Consider the following 23774-nt stretch of genomic DNA (forward strand, 5'->3'; position numbering starts at 1 on the left):
TACTCTAGCTGAACACCACAGAAAAAATTGCAACCCTACCTCTACCCCCACCAGTAAAGACCTAGTGGGGAACCTACACTTTCACTCTCACCTGGCTATAAGAAGGCATCCCTCCTCCTTCTAACAGGGACCAGCGAGGGACCAATGGTAATGACTCCCTCCATTTATGTCATTAGAGACCACATGGGGAGCTGGACATCTACCTCTATCCAGCAATAAAGAGATGCCCCTTTCGTTTCCTAGCAGGGTTCCTCTAGATTTCAGAGGTGAAGTGCAGAAATTCGGACTTTCATAACCTCCCATATCTATAAAGCCTCCCACGCCTTCCCCACTGTGTCAAGAGAGTCCAAGTTAGGAGCAGAAACAAAGTCCTGCTCCATTTTCCAAGCAGGGTGGTATTAGCAGAGGTCTGTGGGGAGCCTGAACTTTCACTCCCACCAAGAGTAATGAGGTTCCCCTCCCCAACCAGGGTGTCAGCAGAGACTGGACTTCTATCCCCAACTGGCAGTAATGAGGTGGTCTTCCTTGCCCCATGAGTGTGGCATCAGAGGAAGCCTGCTAAAACAAAAGATTTAAATAAGATATGGGGTTTTGAAACATAATACCCAAAATGTCCAGGATATAACTGAAAATCACTCATTATACCTAGCAACCAGGAACACCTCAACTTGAATGAAAAAAAGGCAACAACAGAAGGTAACAGCAAGATGACATAGACAATCAAATTACATGACAGCACTTTAAAGTAGCTGTCATTAAAAATGCTTCAACAAGCATTTACAGACAGGCTTGAAACAAATGAAAAAATAGAACATCTCAAGAATGAAATAGAAATTCTCATCAAAGAAATAGAATATATAAAAAAGAACCAAATGGGAAATTTAACCAAAAAATAAGGTAACTATTCTGTGTCTGCACCACAGAGGATGTTATCATTCCCCACCACTCAATTTGATGTCAAGACTGGTGACACCAAACACCCACCAAGAGGGGAAGAAAGCTTTAATACTTACATAATGGAATATAGAACCTAGAAGTGGCTCCACAAGTATGGAAAACAACTGATTTTTGAAAAGGGTGCAAAAGCAGTTCAATAGAGGAAGGATAGTCTTTTCAACAAATAGTGCTGGAACAATTGGAGATCCCTAGGCAAAAAAATAAACCTATACCTAAACCTCACACCTTATGCAAAAATTAACTTGAAATAGATCACAGATATAAGTATAAAACAAATTATAATACTTTCAGAAGGAACCATAAGAGAAAATCTCTGGGACTTAAGACTTGCTGAAGAGTTTTTAGACATGTTATCAAAAGCATCATCCCTAAAGGAAAACATCAAATTTGAGAACTTCAAAAATTAAGAACTTTTGCTTTGTGAAAGACCCTATTAAGAGGATTAAAAAGACATACTACAGACTGGGAGGAAGTATTTATAAATCATATATTTGACAAAGAACTGATATCTTGAATATATAAGGATTTTGTTAAAGCCCAACAGTAGAAAATCAAACAATCCAAGTAGAAAACAGGCAAAAGACATGAACAGACATTTCACTGAAAAGAATAAATGGATGGCAAATACGCACACATAAAGATGTTCAACATCATTAACCATTCGGGAAACGCAGATTAAGACCCTGATGAGATACACATCTGTTAGAACACCTATAATAAAAAATAGCGACAATACCAAGTGCTAACAAGGATGCAGAGAAACTGGATCTCTTATGTAGTGCTAGTGTGAATATAAAGTGGTATAGCAGTCTGGGAAACAGTAGGCAGTTTCTTTAAAAAAAAAAAAATTATATGCTTACCATACAACCCAGCTCTCTCATTCTTGGACACTTATAGAAATGAAAATTTATGTTTACCTAAAAAACTTGTACATGAATGGTCATAACAGCTTTATTTTTAATAGCTAAAAACTGCAACGACCAAAATTTTCTTTAATAGCTGAATGGTTAATCAAACTATGATACATCGATACCATAGAATACTACTCAGCAATAAAAAAGATACAGGCTATTGCTATATACAGTGCCCTAGCTTTGTGACTTCAAATTTCTCATCTGGACCTGGGGCCTAGGCTTTCTTTCCTTTCCTCCTATATTCTGCTTTGGTATTTAAATTGAATTTCAAGGTCGCAAGGGATTATGAATTGTCCTATAGTTTGCTAGCCACTTTGCTTGTCACTTGTCTCTCTGGATTCTTTTTTTTTTTTTTTGGCTGCACCGCACAGCTTGCGGGATCTTAGTTCCCTGACCAGGGTTTGAACCTGGGCCCCCAGCAGTGAAAGCCTGGAATCGTAACCACTGGACCTCCAGGGAAGTCCCTCTGAATTCTTGCTTTACTTTATTTTTGGCCTCAGAATTTCCCTTAACACTTTGTCATGTTTAAAACATGCTTTAAGTGTGCTCCCTTCAAATTATAAGAATATTTCTGGATTTCTGATCAGCAATAATACTGGAAATGGAAGCCTCTTTTTTATTTTAGGTCCAGTTAATTTGATATCAAGTCTGGTAACTAATATTGGTAATTTGATAGTTCTATTTTGGATCTTTTTATAGTGGTAGATACATGACCAGCACATAATATTAACTGAATCTTAGTAAAGGAATGAAACATTTAAAAATATATCTTATATACTGGTTCTGAAGACAAGTTCAAATGAGATATTTAATGAAACATAGTTCGTTTAAAGGAAAGTAATTCGTTTAAAGGAAAACCCTATCTTAGATAGGAGTTTCTGGTATTTGTGTTAATAAATCAGTTCTATTACTTTAGGGCCATGCCTTATGTATAATATAGTATAGTTTATGTATCTGTTGATATAAAATATATGGCTCGTTGTCAAAGTAACATTTGGTCAAATTTATTTTTTCCTTCCATTTTTATTATAATTATTTATATGTTCCTGAATTGGGTTGTTTGAAAAAAATTCCTTTTTTTAAAGAAATAGTTTTCTAGATTGATATTTTTCCTGTTTTCTGGGCAATAAATTCTTAAACAAGACCACATATTTTATTATTAGGGTTTATAATATTTTGAAACATATTCCTATTTAAATTTTTGTTTCGGGAAAGCTTTTATAGATTGGTGAAACGGTTTGGAACAAAAGTCAACGTGGCTTCATTTTATTTAGTCTCAGTGCGTTGGAATGTCATGAGGAAAAGATACAGATTCATGGAAAGTTACTTTACTATCATCAACATTATTTTAGCTTCATTTGTCAGAAGGGATTTTTCATTCTACAATGGAGAACAGTATTTGAGAAAAGGAACTAGATTCCCAGAGAATACGTTATTAAATATAGTTATTTTATTTTTGTCACTTTTACTATTTTTGCTCCTAGCTTTTTAAACTGTTCATAGGTTAAATTTCTACTACTTTTGGGTTCATTTTTGTATTTTTATCTTCTACCTGCTAGGTCGTTAGTGCACATATTATGTTCATTTATGAGTTCTTGGCATCAATTATAGAATTTTATTGTCCAGACTTCTTTTTTACTCTGCACAAATATGTTTTTAAGTAAAGAAGTATTGTATACTATGTTGGTTCACTTGAAATTGTTATTGAGTAATAATCTAATTTTTTTGAAACTTTCAAATTTAGAATTATTTTCACAAGAATGCCAAAAAACCAACTTTTCAAAAGAAGAATAGTAATACTCAAAAGAGTTCACATACGACAGGTCCTACCAGAGGTAAGAATACATATGAAATTAACAGTATTTTTAATTTAATGAGATTTTTCAAAAAATTATTAACATTATTTTTATATAGTTAACAGAGAAAATTGGAAAAATATAACGGCCCAGAAGTCAAGTAGCAGTATTATTTTATTACGAGAACGTATAGTATCCTTGCAACAACAGAACAGTGTACTTTTGAATTCCAAAAAAGCAGCAGAACTGGCTATTAAAGAATATAAAGAAGTCAATGAAAAGCTCCTTCACCAGCAGCAAGTGTCTGATCAGCGGTTTCAAACAAGCAGACAGACAATAAAGGTAAAGGGAACTTTACAAATAAATTACAGTAGACTATATTATAAAAATGGATATTTTGTTTTATATGTGTTGTTTGGTTCATATTTGTGTTAGACATGTCTATGAGTTTAAAAATTTCCCAGACACTGCTAACTGATGTAATGTTTAATATCTAGATTTCTTAAATAAGGTCTTATTAAGGAGAACTCCAAATCTTTTGACAAGTACTTTACTAGAATTCCTTTTCCACTTAGTTTTTTTCTTTACCGTAACATTTTTATGTGATATTTATTCTGTTATATCTTAGATTTTAAAAGCAGGCTCCATAAATTCATTTAGCTCACCCATTTGCCCATGTCTAAAACTTTCCATTTATCATTATAAATCACATTATTAGCTAGTAATTGCCCCAGCTCTTCTTTACAAATACTAGTATAAAGTGTGAAGATTTTAATATAAATATCTATATTAATGTGTTCCTATAACTTATATATATTTTTACTCAGGTGAGTTGAGTTTTCTGTAACAATTTTTAGACACAGTATACCTTACTGCTGGTTATCATAATTTAATCTTAAAGCAAATAAAAAAGAAAAGATTATTCCTTAAGTCTCTATTCTTTTTTAAAATTTTGTATTGAAGTATAGTCGATTTACAATGTTGTGTTAATTTCTGCTGACAGCAAAGTGACTCAATTATACATATATATTCTTTTTCATATTCTTTTCTGTTACGGTTTTATCACAAGGTATTGAATGTAATCCCTGTGCTATACAGCAGGACCTTGTTTATCCATCCTGTATATAATAGTTTGCATCTACTAATCCCAAACTCCCAATCCTTCCTTTCCCCACCCCTCCTCCCCCTTGGCAGCCACAAGTTCTCTATGTCTCTGAGTCTCTTCTGTTTCATAGATGTGTTCATTGTGTTGTATTTTAGATTTCATATATAAGTGATATCATATGGTATTTGACTTTCTCTTTCTGACTTCTCTTAGTTTGATAATCTCTAGGTCCAACTGTGTTGCTGCAAATGGCATTATTTCATTCTTTTTAATGGCTGAGTAATATTCCATTGTGTGTGTGTGTGTGTGTGTGTGTGTGTGTGTGTGTATACCACATCTTCTTTATCCATTCATCTATCGATGGACATTTAGGTTGTTTCCATGTCTTGGCTATTGTAAATAGTGCTGCTCTGAACATAGGGGTGCATGTATCTTTTTGAATTATAGTTTTGTCTGGGTATATCCTCAGGAGTGGGATTGCTGGATCATATGGCAACTCTATTTTTAGTTTTTAGAGGAAGCTCCATACTATTTTCCATAGTGGCTACAACAATATACATTCCCACCATCAGTGTAAGAGGATTCCCTTTTCTCCACACCCTCTCCAGCATTTGTTATTTGTAAATTTTTAATGATGGCCATTCTGACTGGTGTGAGTTGGTACCTCATTGCAGTTTTGATTTACATTTCTCTAATAATTAATAATGATGAGCATCTTTTCATGTGCCTATTAGCCATCTGTATGTCTTCTTTGGAGAAATGTCTACTTAGGTCTTCTGCCCTTTTTTGATTGGATTTTTCTTTGTTGTTGTTGTTATTGAATTGTATGAACTGTTTGTGTATTTTGGAAATTAAGCTTCTGTTGGTCGCACCATTTGCAAATATTTTCTCCCAGTTGGTAGGTTGTCTTTTCATTTTGTTTATGGTTTCCTTTGCTGTGCAAAAGCTTGTAAGTTTGATTAGTTCCCAATATTATTGTTTATTTTTGCTTTTATTTATATTGCCTTGGGAGACTGCTTAGGTGTCCATTCTTAAAGGTATTTGTGTGTATAAGGAATGATTTGTTGTTTACACAGAAGTGATATTTCCATCATTCTAGAAAATAATTTTTAAACCACTATCACACATAATTTTAAATTATAAATTCCCTACTTCCAATATCTAGTGCTTTGATTCAAGCAATGCTTAGAAATGTTTTACTTATAAAAGATTAGTGGTATACTAGTTGTACTAATAGGAACTGTGTTTGGCCTTTATTCCAAGAGTGGACTTATACCGAATCTTGACCCATGTTCCAAACTTACACTGGAAGTTACTTTCTATGATCTGGTTTTTATAAATGTATTAAGACTTGTTTTGTGACCTAACATATAGTAGATCTTGGAGACTGTTCCATTTGCACTTGATAAGAATTTGCATTTTGCTGTTGTTGGGTTGAGTGTTCTATATATATCTCTTAGGTGTAGTTGGTTAATAACTGATGTTCAACTCTTCTGTCGTTGCTGATTTTCTGTTCAGTTCTGTCAATTATTGAGAGTGAGGTAAATGAAGTCTCAATTATTGAGAGTGGGTAAAATCACCCACTATTATTATTTTTGGCAGTAACTTTAATGAAACATAATTCACATACCAGACAATTCTATCATTTAATTCAGTGGTTGTTACAATATGGACAAAGTTGTGCAACCATCACCAAAATCAATTTTAGAACATTTTCATAACGTCAAAAAGAGACCCTGAACCCTTTGCTTATCATCCTTCTATTTCTCCATCTCTCTGAGCCCTAGGCAATCACTAATCTACATTCTGTTTATTTGGATTTGCGTATTCTAGACATTTAATATAGATGGAATCGACAATATATGGCCTTTTGTGTCTGGCTTCTTTCACTTAGCATAATGTTTTCAAAGTTCATCCATGTTGTAGCATATATCACTATTAGTGTAAAGACTTTGAAAATTTACTCTTCCATAAAAGCAATGGAAAAAAGGGCAAAAATTGTTGAGAATCAACATTTTCATAACACTGGGTACAGAACCAGGTCTTCTAAGGGTTAATGTAATATTCCTAAGGGAATTAATAGATGGTTCAAGGAAGTTACAAGTTTTCTAAGCTATGAATTCCTTATCTTTAAAAAGATTGAAGATCAAGCAGAAGTATTTTACATGAAAACTATAAAGCATTTTATAGAGACTCTCTGTGCACATTAGGGATCACTTACAATTCTTCAGTGAAACTCTGGAAATTAACCATACTTGCAAGGATCTAAGGAGTGTTTATTCAAGAAAAACAAATGTGTCTAGATAAGAACAGGAAACTTTGATGGAACAGGCATTTTAATTTGTCCCAGCTCAGCAGTAGCCTTGGAAAAATAATAGTGCAGGTTCCCCATGCATCCTGGCAGCTACCAGAAGAAGCAGAATGGAACTGGAGCTCCTTGTAAGCCTCATTCCCAATTAATTGTCATTATTTGCTCTATCCAGTGGTTCTCTGGAAGACCCCAGGGACTCTGATCTCATTCAGTGTGGACAGCTTTCTTCTTGGCAGGGAGGGGTTGGTGGATGGGGTTGTCAGCTACAATACAGGCAAGTGTCTTAACTTCAGGTTGCCTGAGGTGATGGATTCCAGTTTACGTCAAACAGTATATTAACCAAATAGCTTGAATGGGGAATGAGATGCCCATAAGAGTTTTGAAAGGCTCTGACATATTCTTGGGAATCTAGAGGACACATGCATTCATAGAGCTATTTGCATGCTCAGAAAAGAAATGAGAAAGCCCAATCTCTTGCCTCTGTCTTACCTTAAGACACCATATAAAAAGACAGTCAATGTTAAGGCAGTATTATTCATAGCAGCATTATTAATAATAGCCAAAAGGTAGAAACAACTGAAATGTCCATTTGTTAGTGAGCGGATAAACAGATTGTGATATATTCATACAAGGAATATTATTAAATCACCAAAATTAGTGAAATATTGACACACAATATAACATGAATGGATCTTAATTTTTTTTTTGGCTGCGTTGGGTCTTCGTTGCTGCACGCGGGCTTTCTCTAGTTGTGGCTAGCAGGGGCTACTCTTCATTGCGGTGCACGGGCTTCTCATTACGGTGGCTTCTCTTGTTGCGGAGCACAGGCTCTAGGTGCGCAGGCTTCAGTAGTTGTGGGTCGTGGGCTCAGTAGTTGTGGCTCACGGGCTCTAGAGCACAGGCTCCGTAGTTGCGGCACGCAGGATTAGTAGCTCTGCAAGATGTGGGATCTTCCCGGACCAGGGCTCGAACCCATGTCCCCTGCATTGGCAGGCAGACTCTTTTATTTTTTTTCATATCTTTATTGGAGTATAAATGCTTTACAATGTTGTATTAGTTTCTGCTGTACAACAAAGTGAATCAGCTATATGTATACATATATCCCCATATCCCCTCCTTCTTGAGCCTCCCTATCGCACCCCTCTAGGTCGTCACAAAGCATCAAGTTGATCTCCTTGTGCTATGCAGCAGCTTCCCACTAGCCATCCATTTTACATTTGGTAGTGTATATATGTCAGTGCTACTCTCTCACTTCATCCCAGCTTCCCCTTCCCACGCTGTGCCCTCAAGTCCATTCTCTACGTCTGCGTCTTTATTCCTGCCCTGCCACTAGGTTCATCAGCACCACTTTTTTCAATTCCATATATATGGGTTAGCATACGGTATTTGTTTTTCTCTTTCTGACTTACTTCACTCTGTATGACAGATTCTAGGTCCATCCACCTCACTACAAATAACTCAATGTTGTTTCTTTTTATGGCTGAGTAATATTCCATTGAATATATGTGCCACATCTTCTTTATCCATTCATCTATTGATGGACATTTAGGTTTCTTCCACATCCTGGCTACTGTAAATAGTGCTGCAGTGAATATTGTGGTACATGCCTCTTTTTGAATTATGGTTTTCTCAGGGTATATGCCCAGTAGTGGGATTGCTGGATCATATGGTAGCTCTATTTTTAGTTTTTTAAGGAACCTCCATACTGTTCTCCATAGTGGCTGTATCAATTTACATTCCCACCAACAGTGCAGGAGAGTTCCCTTTTCTCCACACCCTCTCCAGCATTTATTGTTTGTAGATTTTTTGATGATGGCCATTCTGACAAGTGTGAGGTGATACTTCATTGTAGTTTTGATTTGCATTTCTCTAATGATTAGTGATATTGAGCATTCTTTCATGTGTTTATCGGTAATCTGTATATCTTCTTTGGAGAAATGTCTATTTAGGTCTTCTCCCCATTTTTGGATTGGGTTGTTTGTTTTCTTGATATTGAGCTGCATGAGCTTCTTGTGTATTTTGGAGATTAATCCTTTGTCAGTTGCTTCGTTTGCAAATATTTTCTCCCATTCTGAGGGTTGTCTTTTTGTCTTGTTGAAGGTTTCCTTTGCTGTGCAAAAGCTTTTAAGTTTCATTAGGTCCCATTTGTTTATTTTTGTTTTCATTTCCATTTCTCTAGGAAGTGGGTCAAAAAGGATCCTGCTGTGATTTATGTCATAGAGTGTTCTGCCTGTTTTCCTCTAAGAGTTTTATAGTGTCTGGCCTTACATTTAGGTCTTTAATCCATTATGAGTTTATTTTTGTATATGGTGTTAGGGTGTGTTTTAATTTCATTCTTTTAGATGTGTCTATCCATTTTTCCCAGAACCACTTATTAAAGAGGCTGTCTTTTCTCCACTGTATATTCCTGCCTCCTTTATCAAAGATAAGGTGACCATATGTGCATGGGTTTATCTCTGGACTTTCTATCCTATTCTATTGATCTGTATTTCTATTTTTGTGCCAGTACCATATTGTCTTGATTACTGTAGCTTTGTAGTATAGTCTGAAGTCAAGGAGCCGGATTCCTCCAGCTCTGTTTTTCTTACTCAAGATTGCTTGGGCTATTCGGGGTCTTTTGTGTTTCCATACAAATTGTAAAATTTCTAGTTCTAGTTCTGTGAAAATTGCCATTGGTAATTTGATAGGGATTGCATTGAACCTGTAGATTGCTTTGGGTAGTGTAGTCATTTTCACAGTATTGATTCTTCCAATCCAGGAGCATGGTATATCTTTCCATCTGTTTATGTTATCTTTGATTTCTTTCATCAGTGTTTTATAGTGTTCTGAGTACAGGTCTTTTGCCTCCTTAGATAGGTTTATTCCTAAGTATTTTATGTTTTTGTTGCGATGGTAAATGGGATTGTTTCCTTAAATTCTCTTTCTGATCTTTCGTTGTTAGTGTATAGTGTTAGTGTATAGTGTAATGCAAGAAATTTCTGTGCATTAATTTTGTATCCTGCTACTTTACCAAATTCATTGATTAGCTCTAGTAGTTTTCTGGTCGCATCTTTAGGATTTTCTATGTATAGTATCATGTCATCAGCAAACAGTGACAGTTTTACTTCTTCTTTTCCGATTTGGATTCCTTTTATTTCTTTTTCTTCTCTGATTGTAGTGGCTAAAACTTCCAAAACTATGTTGAATAATAGTGGCAAGAGTGGACATCCTTGTCTTGTTCCTGATCTTAGAAGAAATGCTTTCAGTTTTTCACCATTGACAATGATATTTGCTGTGGGTTTGTCATATATAGCTATTATTATGTTGAGGGAGGTTCCCCCTGTGCCCACTTTCTGGAGTGTTTTTATCATAATTGGGTGTTGAATTTTGTCAGAAACTTTTTCTGCATCTATTGAGATGTTCATATGGTTTTTATTCTTTAATTTGTTAATATGGTGTATCACATTGATTGTTTTACGTTTATTGAAGAATCCTTGCATCCCTGGGATAATCCCACTTGATCGTGGTGTATGATCCTTTTCATGTGTTGTTGGATTCTATTTGCTAGTATTTTGTTGAGGATTTTTGCATCTATGTTCATCATTGATATTGGTCTATAATTTTCTTTTTTTGTAGTGTCTTTGTCTAGTTTTGGTATCAGGGTGATGATGGCATCATAAAATGAGCTTGGGATTGTTCCTCCCGCCACAATTTTTTGGAAGAGTTTGAGGAGGATAGGTGTTAACTCTTCTCTAAATGTTTGATAGAATTCACTTGTGAAGCCATCTGGTCCTGGACTTCTATTTGCTGGAAGATTTTTTTTTTTTTATGTTTTTTTTTTCTTAACATCTTTATTGGAGTATAATTGCTTTACAATGTTGTGTTAATTTCTACTTTATAACAAAGTGAATCAGCTATACATAAACATATATCCCCATATCTTGCGTCTCCCTCCCACCCTCCCTAACCTACCCCTCTAGGTGGTCGCAAAGCACCAAGCTGATCTCACTGTGCTATGCAGCTGCTTCCCACTAGCTATCTGTTTTACATTTGGTAGTGTATATATATATCAGTGCTACTCTCACTTCGTCCCAGCTTACCCTTCCCCCTCCCTGTGTCCTCAAGTCCAATCTCTATGTCTGCATCTTTATTCCTGTCCTGCCCCTAGGTTTTTCAGAACCTTTTTTTTTTTTTTTGTAGATTCCATATATATTTGTTAGCATATGGTATTTCTTTTTCTATATCTGATTTACTTCACTCTGTATGACAGACTCTAGGTCCATCCACCTCACTACAAATAACTGAATTTCGTTTCTTTTTATGGCTGAGTAATATTACTTTGTGTATATGTGCCACATCTTCTTTATCCGTTCATCTGTCGATGGACACTTAGGTTGCTTCCATGTCCTGGCTACTGTAAATAGTGCTACAATGAACATTGTGGTACATGACTCTTTTTGCATTATGGTTTTCTCAGGGTATATGCCCAGTAGTGGAATTGCTGGGTCGTATGGTAGTTCTATTTTTAGTTTTTTAAGGAACCTCCATACTATTCTCCATAGTAGCTGTATCGATTTACATTCCCACCAACAGTGCAAGAGGATTCCATTTTCTCCACACCCTCTCTGCTGGAAGATTTTTTTTCCCTATAAATGTATTTATTTTATTTATTTATTATTATTTTTGGCTTTGTTGCGTCTTCTTTGCTGCACGCGGGCTTTCTTTAGTTGCGACGAGCAGGGGCTACTCTTTTGGCAGTGCACAGGCTTCTCATTGTGGTGGCTTCTCTTGCTGTGCAGCATGGGCTGTAGGCGCGCGGGTTTCAGTAGTTGTGGTGCACGGACTCTAGAGCGCAGGCTCGGTAGTTATGGCACATGGGCTTAGTTGCTCTGCAGCACGTGGGATCTTCCCGGACCAGGGCTCGAACCCATGTCCCCTGCATTGGCAGGCGTTTTCTTAACCACTGTGCCACCAGGGAAAATCTGGAAGATTTTTAATTACAGTTTCAATTTCATTACCTGTGATTGGTCTGTTTATATTTTCTAATTTTTCCTTGTTCAGTCTTGGAAAGTTGTACTTTTCCAAGAATTTGTCCCTTTCTTCCAGGTTGTCCATTTTATTGGCATATAGTTGCTTGTACTAGTCTCTTATGATCTTTTATATTTCTGCGGTGTCAGTTGTAATCTCTCCTTTTTCATTTCTAATTTCATTGATTTGAGTCCTCTCCCTTTTTTTCTTGATGAATCTGGCTAAAGCTTTATCAATTTTGTCTATCTTCTCAAAGAACCAAGGTTTAGTTTTATGATCTTTGCTATCATTTTCTTCGTTTCTATTTCATTTCTTTCTGCTCTGATCTTTATGATTTCTTTCCTTCTCCTAACTTTGGGTTTTCTTTGTTTTTCTTTTTCTAGTTGCTTTAGGTGTAAGGTTACATTGTTTATTTGAGATTTTTCTTGTTTCTTGAGGTGAGCTTGAAATCCTGTGAACTTCCCTCTTAGAACTCCTTTTGCCGCTTCCCATAGGTTTGTATTGTTGTGTTTCTGTTGTCATTTGTTTCTAGGTATCTTTTTATTTCTTCTTTGATTTCTTCAGTGGTCTCTTGCTTATTTAGCAGCACACTGCTTAGCCTCCATGGGTTTGTGTTTTTTACTGTTTTTTTCCTGTAATTGATTTCTAATCTCATAGCATTGTAGTCTGAAAAGATGCTTGATAACGATTTAGTTTTCTTAAATTTTCCAAAGCCTGATTTGTGACCCAATATGTGGTGTATTCTGGAGAACATTCCATGTGCACTTGAGAAGAAAGTGTATTCTTCCGCTTTCGGGTGGAATATCCTAAAAATATCAATTAAGTCTGTCTGGTCTGTTGTGTCATTTAAAGCTTGTGTTTCGTTATTTATTTTCATTTTGGATGATCTGTCCATGTTGAAAGTGGGGTGTTAAAATTCCCCTACTGTGATTGTGTTACTGTCGATTTCCCCTTTTATGGCTGTTAGCATTTGCCTTATGTATTGTGGTGCTCCAATGTTGGGTGCATAAATATTTAAAATTGTTATATCTTCTTCTTGGATTGATCCCTTGATCATTCTGTAGTGTCCTTCTTTGTCTCTTGTAATAGTCTTTATTTTAAAGTCTGTTTTGTCTGATATGAGAAATGCTACTCCAGCTTTCTTTTGATTTCCATTTGCAGGGAACATCTTTTTCCATGCCCTCACTTTCAGTACGTATGTGTCCCTAGGTCTGAAGTGGTCTCTTGTAGGCAGCATATATACGGGCCTTGTTTTTGTATCCATTCAGCCAGTCTGTGTCTTTTGGTTGGAGCATTTAATCCATTTACATTTAAGGTAATTATTGATATATATGTTCCTATTACCATTTTCTTAATTGTTTTGGGTTTGTTATTTAGGTCTTTTCCTTCTCTGGTGTTTCATGCCTAGAGAAGTTCCTTTAGCATTTGTTGTAAAGCTGGCTTGGTGGTACTGAATTCTCTTAACTTTTGCTTGTCTGTAAAGGTTTTAATTTCTCCGTTGAATCTGAATGAGATTCCTGCTGGGTAGAGTAATCTTAGTTGTAGGTTTTTCCCTTTCATCACTTTAAATATGTCCTGCCACTCCCTTCTGGCTTGCAGAGTTTCTGCTGAAAGATCAGCTGTTAACCTTATGGGGATTCCCTTGTATGTTATTTGTTGCTTTTCCCTTGCTGCTTTCAGTATTTTTTCTTTGTATTTAATTTTTGATAGTTTGATTAATATGTGTCTTGGCGTGTTTCTCCTTGTATTTATCCTGTATAGGACTCTCTGTGCTTCCTGGACTTGACTATTTCCTTTCCCATATGAGGGAAGTTTTCAACTATAATCTCTTCAAATATTTTCTCAGTCCCTTTCTTTTTCTCTTCTTCTGAGACCCCTATAATTCAAATGTTGGTGCACTTGGTATTGTCCCAGAGGTCTCTGAGACTGTCCTCAATTCTTTTCATTCTTTTCTCTGTATTCTGCTCTGTGGTAGTTAATTACACAATTTATTTTCCAGGTCCCTTATCCTTTCCTCTACGTCAGTTATTCTGCTACTGATTCCTTCTAGAGAATTTTTAATTTCATTTACTGTGTTGTTCGTTTTCGTTTGTTTGCTCTTTAGTTCTTCTAGGTCCTTGTTAAATGTTTCTTGCATTTTCTCCATTCTATTTCCAAGATTTTGGATCATCTTTACTATCATTACTCTGAATTCTTTTTTCAGGTACACTGCCTATTTCCTCTTCATTTGTTTGGTCTGGTGGGTTTTACCTTGCTCCTTCATCTGCTGTGTATTTCTCTGTCTTTTCATTTTGCTTAACTTACTGTGTTTGGTGTCTCCTTTTCACAGGCTGCAGGTTCGTAGTTCCCGTTGTTTTTGGTGTCTGCTCCCAGTGGCTAAGTTTGGTTCAGTGGGTTGTGTAGGCTTCCTTTTGGAGGGGACTGGTGCCTGTGTTCTGATGAATGAGGCTGGATCTTTTCTTTCTGGTGGGCAGGACCGCGTCCGGTGGTGTGTTTTGGGGTGTCTGTGACCTTATTATGATTTTAGGCAGTCTCTCTGCTAATGGGTGGGGTTGTTTTCCTGTCTTGCTAGTTGTTTGGCATGGGGTGTCCAGCACTGGAGATTGCTGGTCTTTGAGTGGAGCTGGGTCTTAGCATTGAGATGGAAATCAATGGGAGAGCTCTCACCGATTGATTTTATGAGGGGCCGGGAAGTCTTTGGTGGACAGATGTCCTGAACTCAGCTCTCCCACCTCAGAGGCTCAAGCCTGACACCTGGCCGGAGCACCAAGACCGTGTCAGCCACACGGCCAGGTACGTGGGGAGTTTCTTGCCTTTTGGAAATTCTGAGGTCTTCTGCCTGTGTTCAGTAGGCGTTCTGTAGGAGTTGTTCCACATGTAGATGTATTTTTGATGTATTTATGGGGAGGAAGGTGATCTCCACGTCTTACTCCTCTGTCATCTTGAAGGTCCTTCAGATGGATGAACCTCATTCAGAGATTCAATGCTTACAACTTTCCGTCCTCCAAATCCAGCAAAAGTCACTTTCAATGGAAACCCACTGCACAATTGCTTAGGCTTATTTTCTGTTGTCTGAACCTCTTCTTGTGCAAGTCTTCTGGGACTGCTGCACAGAGTCTACTTCCATCTAAGCAGAAAGCCCATTCTAGACTCTCTTGTGACTCACATTGCAGGCCTCTGACTTATCAACCATCCGTCCTCACAAACTATCCATCCACCCTTTAAAACTCTTCCATCCACAAGCCCCAGAAGAGGATTCGTACAGGTAGAAGTGCACCTTCTAAAGTGGTTTTACCCGTCTGCCCTCCAAGTCCATCTCTACAGCCCTCATGTCTGCCAGGCGCTCCCCAGAACTAAATAAGGGACAAGGTGCCGCTTGAGGGCCAACGGCCTAGTCGACCAGCTGCCTGGACTGTGGGGAGGAGAGTCCTGATGAATTCTTGATTCCCCTGCCCCCTGAATCAGATACAGCTAAATTCTGCAACAGCAGATTTTTCTCCTCAGAAACTTTTTTGGTAACATCCATCTTAAACAAAGCAGGTTCATTTTAGGATTTGAGTTTTTAAGTTTGCTTCGTCTCTTGTCCAATTACATAAACTAATTAATCTTAAATGAGTTTAATCTAGCCCCAAAGAAAGGACTTGTGCCAAGTGTCAGAATCTGGCATTAAAAACCACAGAGCATAACCTATTCAACAAATACTTTGGGTTTTTAGGTTAATTTAGCAAATAAACTTTGAACATGATAACTACTAAGTCTGAAGAGTCTTTCAGTAAACCCTATAATTTTGTATTTTGTGGATCTCCAAAAAACCATTTTCGTCTACAGAGATTTATATGGTTACTATTGTATCCTAAACTTATATTTGTCTTTGCTTTATATTTATTTACATAACGGCCTTTATTAAAAAGATTGAAGGTGTTTATTGTTTGGGCCCCATTTTTTTTCTGTCAGGAATTGTAGAATTTTAAATAGCCTCATTTCCATTTTTATGATCTGTGTTCATGCCTCTCGTAATAATGAAGTAGAAAACTAGTACTCTCTTATTGTACTTCATTGTTAATCTCCAGAGTTTTCTTTTATCTTACCCCAATAGCTTGTGTAGTACACATTCCTTGTAGGGTATTCAGTTTATATATGTCAGATTCTCTAGGGCCATGGCTTTTGCCAGATGAAGCACTTTTGATTTTGAGGCTGATGAAACACAGTGCTATTATTGATCTGTGCATGACATAGCCTGTCTCTCTCCTAGCAGAGTGTAGCAACATTTATCCAGGAATTTGTGAAATGTCACTCGGATCATGTTCGAAAGGTAAACTGTGCAAAAACCAGGATCTGAGCTGACAATCCATGTGGAATTGGACGTGACCGTCTTATTCCTATATCCTATCTTCTAGATGAACCAAGTGATATTTGTAACAGAATGTCTGTGCCTTTTATTAGACTTTGTTAGGAACTATTATTATCACTCAGAACACAATGTACTGTAAAATCATACTCCCTATACTGTTTTCAGATTCACTTGTGATCTTACCACAGAAAATATTAGGAAAATGTGACCTGAAAACATCACTTAGAAATTTAGTCGCTGTTTATAATGAACCAGTGTTATAATATACTGCACAGTCTTATATTCCTAGTAGTGTTTTCACTTTGTGTCAATATACTTTTAGGAAAGTATGTCTCATTAAAATATCAACATAAGTGGAACTGAAAAATTATAACATTTTTCTCACTATGGGATTATTATGATTTTTAAATATGCATATATTTTAGAGTTTGATTTTAAATGCCTAAAATATTGGTTTGCACATGGATAGTTATATATGTTTATGTTGGTTATAATTCAATTTAGTTTAATGCACCGAATACATGTAAGACTCTCTAATAATGGGATATTCAATAATGAATTAAACATGATCCTTGTCCCCTGTATAAGAGACATTAGGGAAGTTGGACATGTATACCACTGTACAAGGAAGCTCTTATATATATAGCATGTATGTAATATATACCATGGGCATGTAGTGGACAAAGACAGACTGTTATTCATTGCTGTCATTACTTAGTAAGGCTTTTGAAGGAGATGGCATTTGGGCTTAGACTTAAAATTTGATTTGATTTTGAAAGGTTTGTGTGTAGAACAAAATCATTAGAAGAAAGAAAGCTTGGAAAAGCATCAAGGTGAGAAAGTAGTTTGTTGAGACTAGTGAGTAATCCAATATATCTGTGGTTTTCAACCCTAGCTGCATGCTGTCCTCACCTGGGGAGTTTTAAAAATACCTATGCCCAGGTCTTATGCTAGACTAATTAAATTAAAATAACTGGGGTGGTCCCTGCACCTTGCTAGTTTTTGAAAGCTCTCAGGTGCTTCTGATATACAGTGAGGACTGATACTAAAGTTCAAGAGAACAGAAATTCAATGCAAGTAGCTAGATAAGAGATTGTTTAAATATCAAGGCAAAAAATGATAAGTATTTAGACAATACTAATAGAAGCAGAAAAAGTTAGAAAAAAAGCAGGAGATTTTGCATTGGTGTAACACACAGAGTTTGATGACCAATCATATAGGGAAAGGTTAAAAAAGTTAAGTCTTTAAGGTACCAGTGAGGATTCTAATTAAAGTGAGCAGAAAGTTGATGATAGAATATATTTGACAATATAATATACTAATTATTGTGGGGTAGTGGAACCTTATATGAAAACATACCAACAAAGTTGGATTAAAATATAACAATTATTCTTATAAATGCACACCAGAATTTGCCAAAAAATAAATGTAAAACCCTAGGGGCTAAAAATCATTGACAGCTTACCATTGTAGCCAAGTGCAGTTTGTCACTGAAATGAAGATATCAAGTGAGCAGTAGGATAACTGAGTGTAACATTTAGAGGAGAGGGCTGGGCTGGAGGTATGAATTTTGGAGTTAGGAGTATTTAGGTTATATTTAAAAATATAAGACTGGATGGGATCACCTAAGGAATGAAGGCAGATAGAAAAAAGAAGAGGTACCAGGTCTGAGCCCTGGGGCCTCCAACCCTTAGAGTTTGGGCAGATGAGGAAGATCCAGAAAAGGAGAGGCCAGTTAAGTAGAAAGAAAACCAAGAGAAAGGAGTATTGAAGAAGCCAAATGATGAAAATATTTTGAGACGTGAACAACCATCTGTCAAATGCTGCTGATTAGGATGAGTCCATGAGAAGAACTGAGAAATGAGAAGAGAAGGAGAATAATTGAAGAATGTAATTAAATGTACATGTATTTTAGTTATTTCAATGAGTTTTGCTATTAAGGGAATCAGAAAGCTTCTAAAATATAAACATTTAATAACTTAGGCTCAAAATAAGTAATGTAAAGATTGATAACTTCAGTAATTTTAAGATAAAGCTGACAAAAAGTCATTAAGGATATACATTATTTGAAGAAAGCAATAAAAAGTCTTGCTCTAAATATTTACCAAAAATGGTCACATTACTAGGCCAAAACACAGCTCTCCACAAATTTCAAAAATTTGGTATCATATTAAAAATATTGCCAAACACAACTGAAATTAGAAATCAATTTAAAAAGTTAAGTTTAAAATTTCTGATGCAAACTTATAGAGACATTTCTGAATACCTAATGGGTCAAAGAAGAAAATAAAATGAAAATTGAGAAAATACTTCATATTAAATGATAATGAAACAATACATATCAAAACTTATAGAATGCAGGCAAACTGGTACCTATATGGAAATGTATACCTTTAAATACTTATATTAAAACTACAGAAAAGCTAAACTTTAATCAGCTAACCATTCAATTTAAGAATGAGGAATTCAATAAACCCAAGGAAAATAGAAAGAAGGAAATATTAACATAAGGGTAAAAGTTAATATTGTAGAAAGCAAAGATGCAGTAGACATGATCAAAAAAAACCCAAGTTGGATCACTGAAACTAATAAATTGACGAACAATAACCAGTGTTGATGAGGATGTAAATGAATTGGAACTTTTGTACATTGCTGATGGGAATGTAAAATGGCACAGCTATTTTGGAAAGCAGTTTGGCAGTTCCTCAAAAGGTAAAATGTAGAATTACCATATTACCCAGCAATTTCATTCCTAGATCTATACCCAAGAGAAGTGAAAACATAAGTTCACACAAAAATGTGTACATGAATGTTTATAGCAGCATTATTCATAATAGCCCAAAAGTGGAAACAACCCAAATGCACATCAACTGATGAGTAGAGAAACAAAATATCCGTACAGTGGATTATCACTCAGCAATACAAAGGATTGAAGTAGTGACACATGCTGCAACATGAATGATGAACTTTGAAAGCATGCTAAATGGAAGAAATAGTCACAGAAGACCACATATAGTAATATTTCATTTATGAAATGTCCAGAAAAGGCAAAATCTATAGAGACAGAATTTAGATTAGTGATTGTGTAGGCCCAGGGATGGGAGAGGAGTGTCTGTTAATGGGCATGAGGTTTCTTTCTGGTATGGATGATGGAAATGTTCTAAAATTAGTCTGTGGTGACAGTTGCACGAGTCCATAAACATACTAAAAGTCATTCAGTCATACACTTAAAAAATGGGTGAATTTTATGGTATGTAAACTCTACCTTAATAAAGTTCTTAATAAAAAAAAGTAATACTATATTATGAACACTTAGGTGAAATTGAAATTTGAGTTTCACATTTAAGTTCTACCAGGCGTACACAGTTTTCCAAAGAGTAGAAAAAGTAGAAACAAATTCCTTCTCATTTTATGAGGGTAACGTAACTTTGACAATACAAGATAAAAAAATGTTAGAAATGGAAATTAATGTGAACATAGTTGTAACACTGATTTCCAAACCCTTGGTAAATCTAATCAAACAATGTATTTTAAAAAGTCATGAATAAACCAGGAAATCCAAGAAATAAAAAGTTTGATTAGAAAATTTATCCATGTAATTTACCACCATAACAAAGAAAGGAGGAAAATATGTTAAACATGCAGAAAATCTGGGGTAACATCAACAAGATGGGAGAATAGGAAGCACCAGACCTTCTTTTTCCCACAGAGACACCATTTCAACAACATACTCGGACCAGTTCCTTTTGTGAGAAATCCAGAAACCAGCCAAGAGGCACCTGCACCCCTGGCAAGTACACAACCAGCCGCACTGCAGTTGCTTGGGAAATTTGTGGCACTGTCTTGGCAGAGTCCTACCCTCTGGCATACCACCTTGTGATCTGGGGGGAACTCCCAGTTCCCAGCTTCTCCCCAGGGAGGGAAAAAGTATACTGGACCTTAAGCCTGCTTGGAGGATGGGCTTCTTTCTCACCTGTCTCAGAGCACTGATGGGACCTGCCATACTCTAGATACCTGGGGGCCACTGAGAACCAAAAAAAGCTGTATGGCATGCTGCTGTTCCAGAGGACCCGTGGTACAGCAGACAGAAGGTGATATAGCTTGGTGGCCTCTCCCTCAGAGAGAAGAAGAATGGAGTGTGTGTCCAGAATTCTGGCTTTTCAGGAGCTGCCTGAGGGACGAGTATCTATTTAGCCCAGCTTGGGGCACTGAAGGAACTGGGCATACTCTAGGTAGATGTCTGGGTGCTGCTGAGAACAAAAAAGAGCTATGTGGCATGCTACTATTTCTGAGGACCCCAGTATAGAAGACAGCAGAGGGAGCAAGAGTTTTATCAGCTCCTGAAGAAAAAAAAAAGGAAATCCCTCTAATTAGAAATCTACACACACAAGTTTGGGAGAAGTCACATCCACAGAAAAGATTTGAGTGTTCCCAGAATCTCTAGCTGGACTGACTGATGAAGCTCTTTCTTTATGCAAAGCCAATCCATAAAGACCAGAAGAGGTAGATATTTCTTCAAGTTCATGGATAACAACACAAAGTTACAAGGAACACAAGGAGAGAGTAAAATGGCCCAATCAGAGGAACAAAATAAATCTCCAGAAATCTACCCTAAAGAAACAGGCATATTAGTTATCTGAAAAAGAATTTAAAATAGCCATCATAAAGATGTTCAGTGAGCTCAAAAAATGACTCATGGACAAAATGAGAATTTCAACAAGAGATAGAAAATGTAAAAAGGAAACAAATTTTGGAGCTGAAGAATATAATAATTGATCTGAAAATTCACTAGAAGGTTCAACATCAGACTTGATCAAGCAGAAAATAGAATCAGTGGAATAAAAGACAGGTCATTTGAAATTATCCAGGCAGAGGAGTAAAAAGAAAAAAGAACGAAAAAGAGTAAGGAAAGCCTAAGGGGCTTATGGGATATATCAAGTGGACTAATACTGTGGGAGTCCCAGAAGGAGAAGAGAGAGGGAAAGGGGCAGAAAGCTTATCTAAAGAAATAATGGCCAAAAGAAAAATCTGCCAACCAACAATATTATGTCTGGCAAAATAGCCCTTCAAAAATGAAGGAAAAATATTGGGAGATTGGGATTGACATATATACACTAATATGTATAAAATAGATAACTAATAAGAACCTTCTGTATAAAATAAATAAATAAAATAAAATGAAGGAAAAATAAAGACTTTCCCAGATAAACAAAGGCTGAGGGAGTTTATCACCACTAGATCTGTCTTACAGGAAATGGTTAAAGGAGCCCTTCAAGTTGAAACAAAAAGATGCTAAACAACAACACAAAAACATGAAATTATGAAGCTCACTTGGTAAAGGAAAATATATAGACTATATAGATGAATACAGAATATTGTGATACTATAATGATAGTGTGTAATCACTTTTAGTGTTGGCATAGAGGTTAAAAGATAAATGTATGTAAAAAACTATAACTATAAAATTATGTTAATGGGCAGACAATATAAAAAGATGTAATTCGTAACATCAATAACATAAAACGTTTGGGAAGGAGAAGTAAAAGTGGAGAATGTTGTACTTAATTGGAGTCAAGTTGTTATCAGCTTAAAATAGTTTGTTGTAACTATATGATGTTTTATGTAAGCCCCATGGTAACCACAAAGACTATACTTATAGAAGATACATACAAAGAAATGAGACAGAATCAAAGCATGTCACTACAAAAAATAACAAAATACAAAAGAAGATAGGAAGAGAGGAAAATAAGAACAAAAGAGCTATAAGATAGACAGAAAACAACAAAATGGCAATAGTAAGTCCTTTCTTATCAATTATGACTTTAACTGAATTTACATTTACTCCCCAATCAAAAGAGAAAGAGTGGCTAAATGGATTTTAAATAGCAAGATCCAACTGTACTAAACTCATAAATTTGTTAGGGTAGATCTCATGTTATATGATTTTTACCACAATGAAAAAAATTGCAGATATTCTTTTGATACAATTAAATACCTGTTCATGATAAAATTCTCTTAGTAAACTATGAATAGCTGAGAACTTTCTTACTCTGTTAAGTATATACCAAAACCTTGAAACAATCATCATACTTAATGGTGGGAGTTAGAAGCATTCTTTTTAAAACCGGGAAGAAGACATTTATACCTACCATGACTGCTTGTCTTAGACATTGTGCTGGAGGGCACAGGCAACACACTAAGATAAGAAAAAGAAATGAAAATTAAAACTATTAGAAATGAAGAAACAAAACTATCATTAGTTCCAAACACTATGCTTGTCTGTACAGAATCTCAAGACAAATTACTAATAGATTGCAGCAAGATTGCTAGATATAAAACCAATATATGCTAAGATGAGATTTCTATTTACCAGCCTTCAACAAATGTGCTATTTTTAAAAAAATATTATTTAAGTTATAGCAGGAATTATATGGTATCCAGTTATGGAAGATGGAACCCAAATTCAGAGATGTTAAAATGTGAAAAAGGAATGTCTTAAAAGCACTATATGTCTTTTGGAAATACACATGTATGTATTAAAAGTATAAGGAAATAGCAGGGAATGATAAACACCAAAGATGTTCAGGATAGTGATTATTTCTGGTCAGTCAGAGGAGATAGGATCATGGCCTTCAATTCTATTAGTAATACATTGTCTTTGTTGAGTGATTGATAAAGGGACATTGGTTATATATGTATTTTTATTTATGTATTACATATTTGAGATATTCCATAAAAAATAAAAAAAGAAACCTATTGATGCCATTATCCCAGAGAATGATGCTGGGAGTGGAACAAATCTTTGCAGCAAGACAGAAGGTTTGTGGGAGTATGAGCAGAAGAGGAGTCAGAGAAGGAGAAGGTGGGAGAGTGTTGTAACAGAAACAAAGGAGGGAATGTTTCCAGTAAGAAAAAGGAGAAGAGTTGGTCAATGGTGTCAGATGCCATAGAGGAACAGAAAATAGGACAACTGAGAAGAGGTTTTTGGACATTTTTTTAGACGGCTTTATTAGCAGGACTCTTGATAGCAAGTGACAGAAACTGAACTCTAAATAAGGAGAAAAAAAAAACCTCACAAAATCAAAGGATAAACTGAAGAGAATAGACTTGGGAAGAATAGCGTTAACTAGAACCAGACACTAATGTCTTTAAAGGTTTCTCTTTATCTCATGTGTCTTCCTCTCGGACCAGCTTTCTCCATATGGCTCTGGCCTTGGGTACCAGCCATGTGGTAACATCCTTAGAGCTTAGATCCCAGAGAAGAAAGCGATTTTTCTTTCTCATCTTTCAGTCTTCCCTTGATTTACATAGTTTATAAATTTCTGGGACCACA

The 23774-nt window shown here is 36.0% G+C and overlaps 1 protein-coding gene across 1 annotated transcript in view; it reads left to right on the forward strand.

Moving 5' to 3' along the window:
• The window catches only part of CNTLN (centlein), a 337062-nt gene that overhangs the window by 243403 nt on the left and 69885 nt on the right, over positions 1 to 23774 (forward strand). The window contains exons 17-18 of the mRNA XM_061199082.1: positions 3616 to 3706; positions 3786 to 4009. Coding sequence (XP_061055065.1) covers positions 3616 to 3706; positions 3786 to 4009 — 315 coding nt within the window. The remainder of the gene's footprint in view (positions 1 to 3615; positions 3707 to 3785; positions 4010 to 23774) is intronic.

Source organism: Eubalaena glacialis, chromosome 9 (genome assembly GCF_028564815.1).
Source record: "Eubalaena glacialis isolate mEubGla1 chromosome 9, mEubGla1.1.hap2.+ XY, whole genome shotgun sequence".
Lineage (NCBI taxonomy): Eukaryota > Metazoa > Chordata > Mammalia > Artiodactyla > Balaenidae > Eubalaena > Eubalaena glacialis.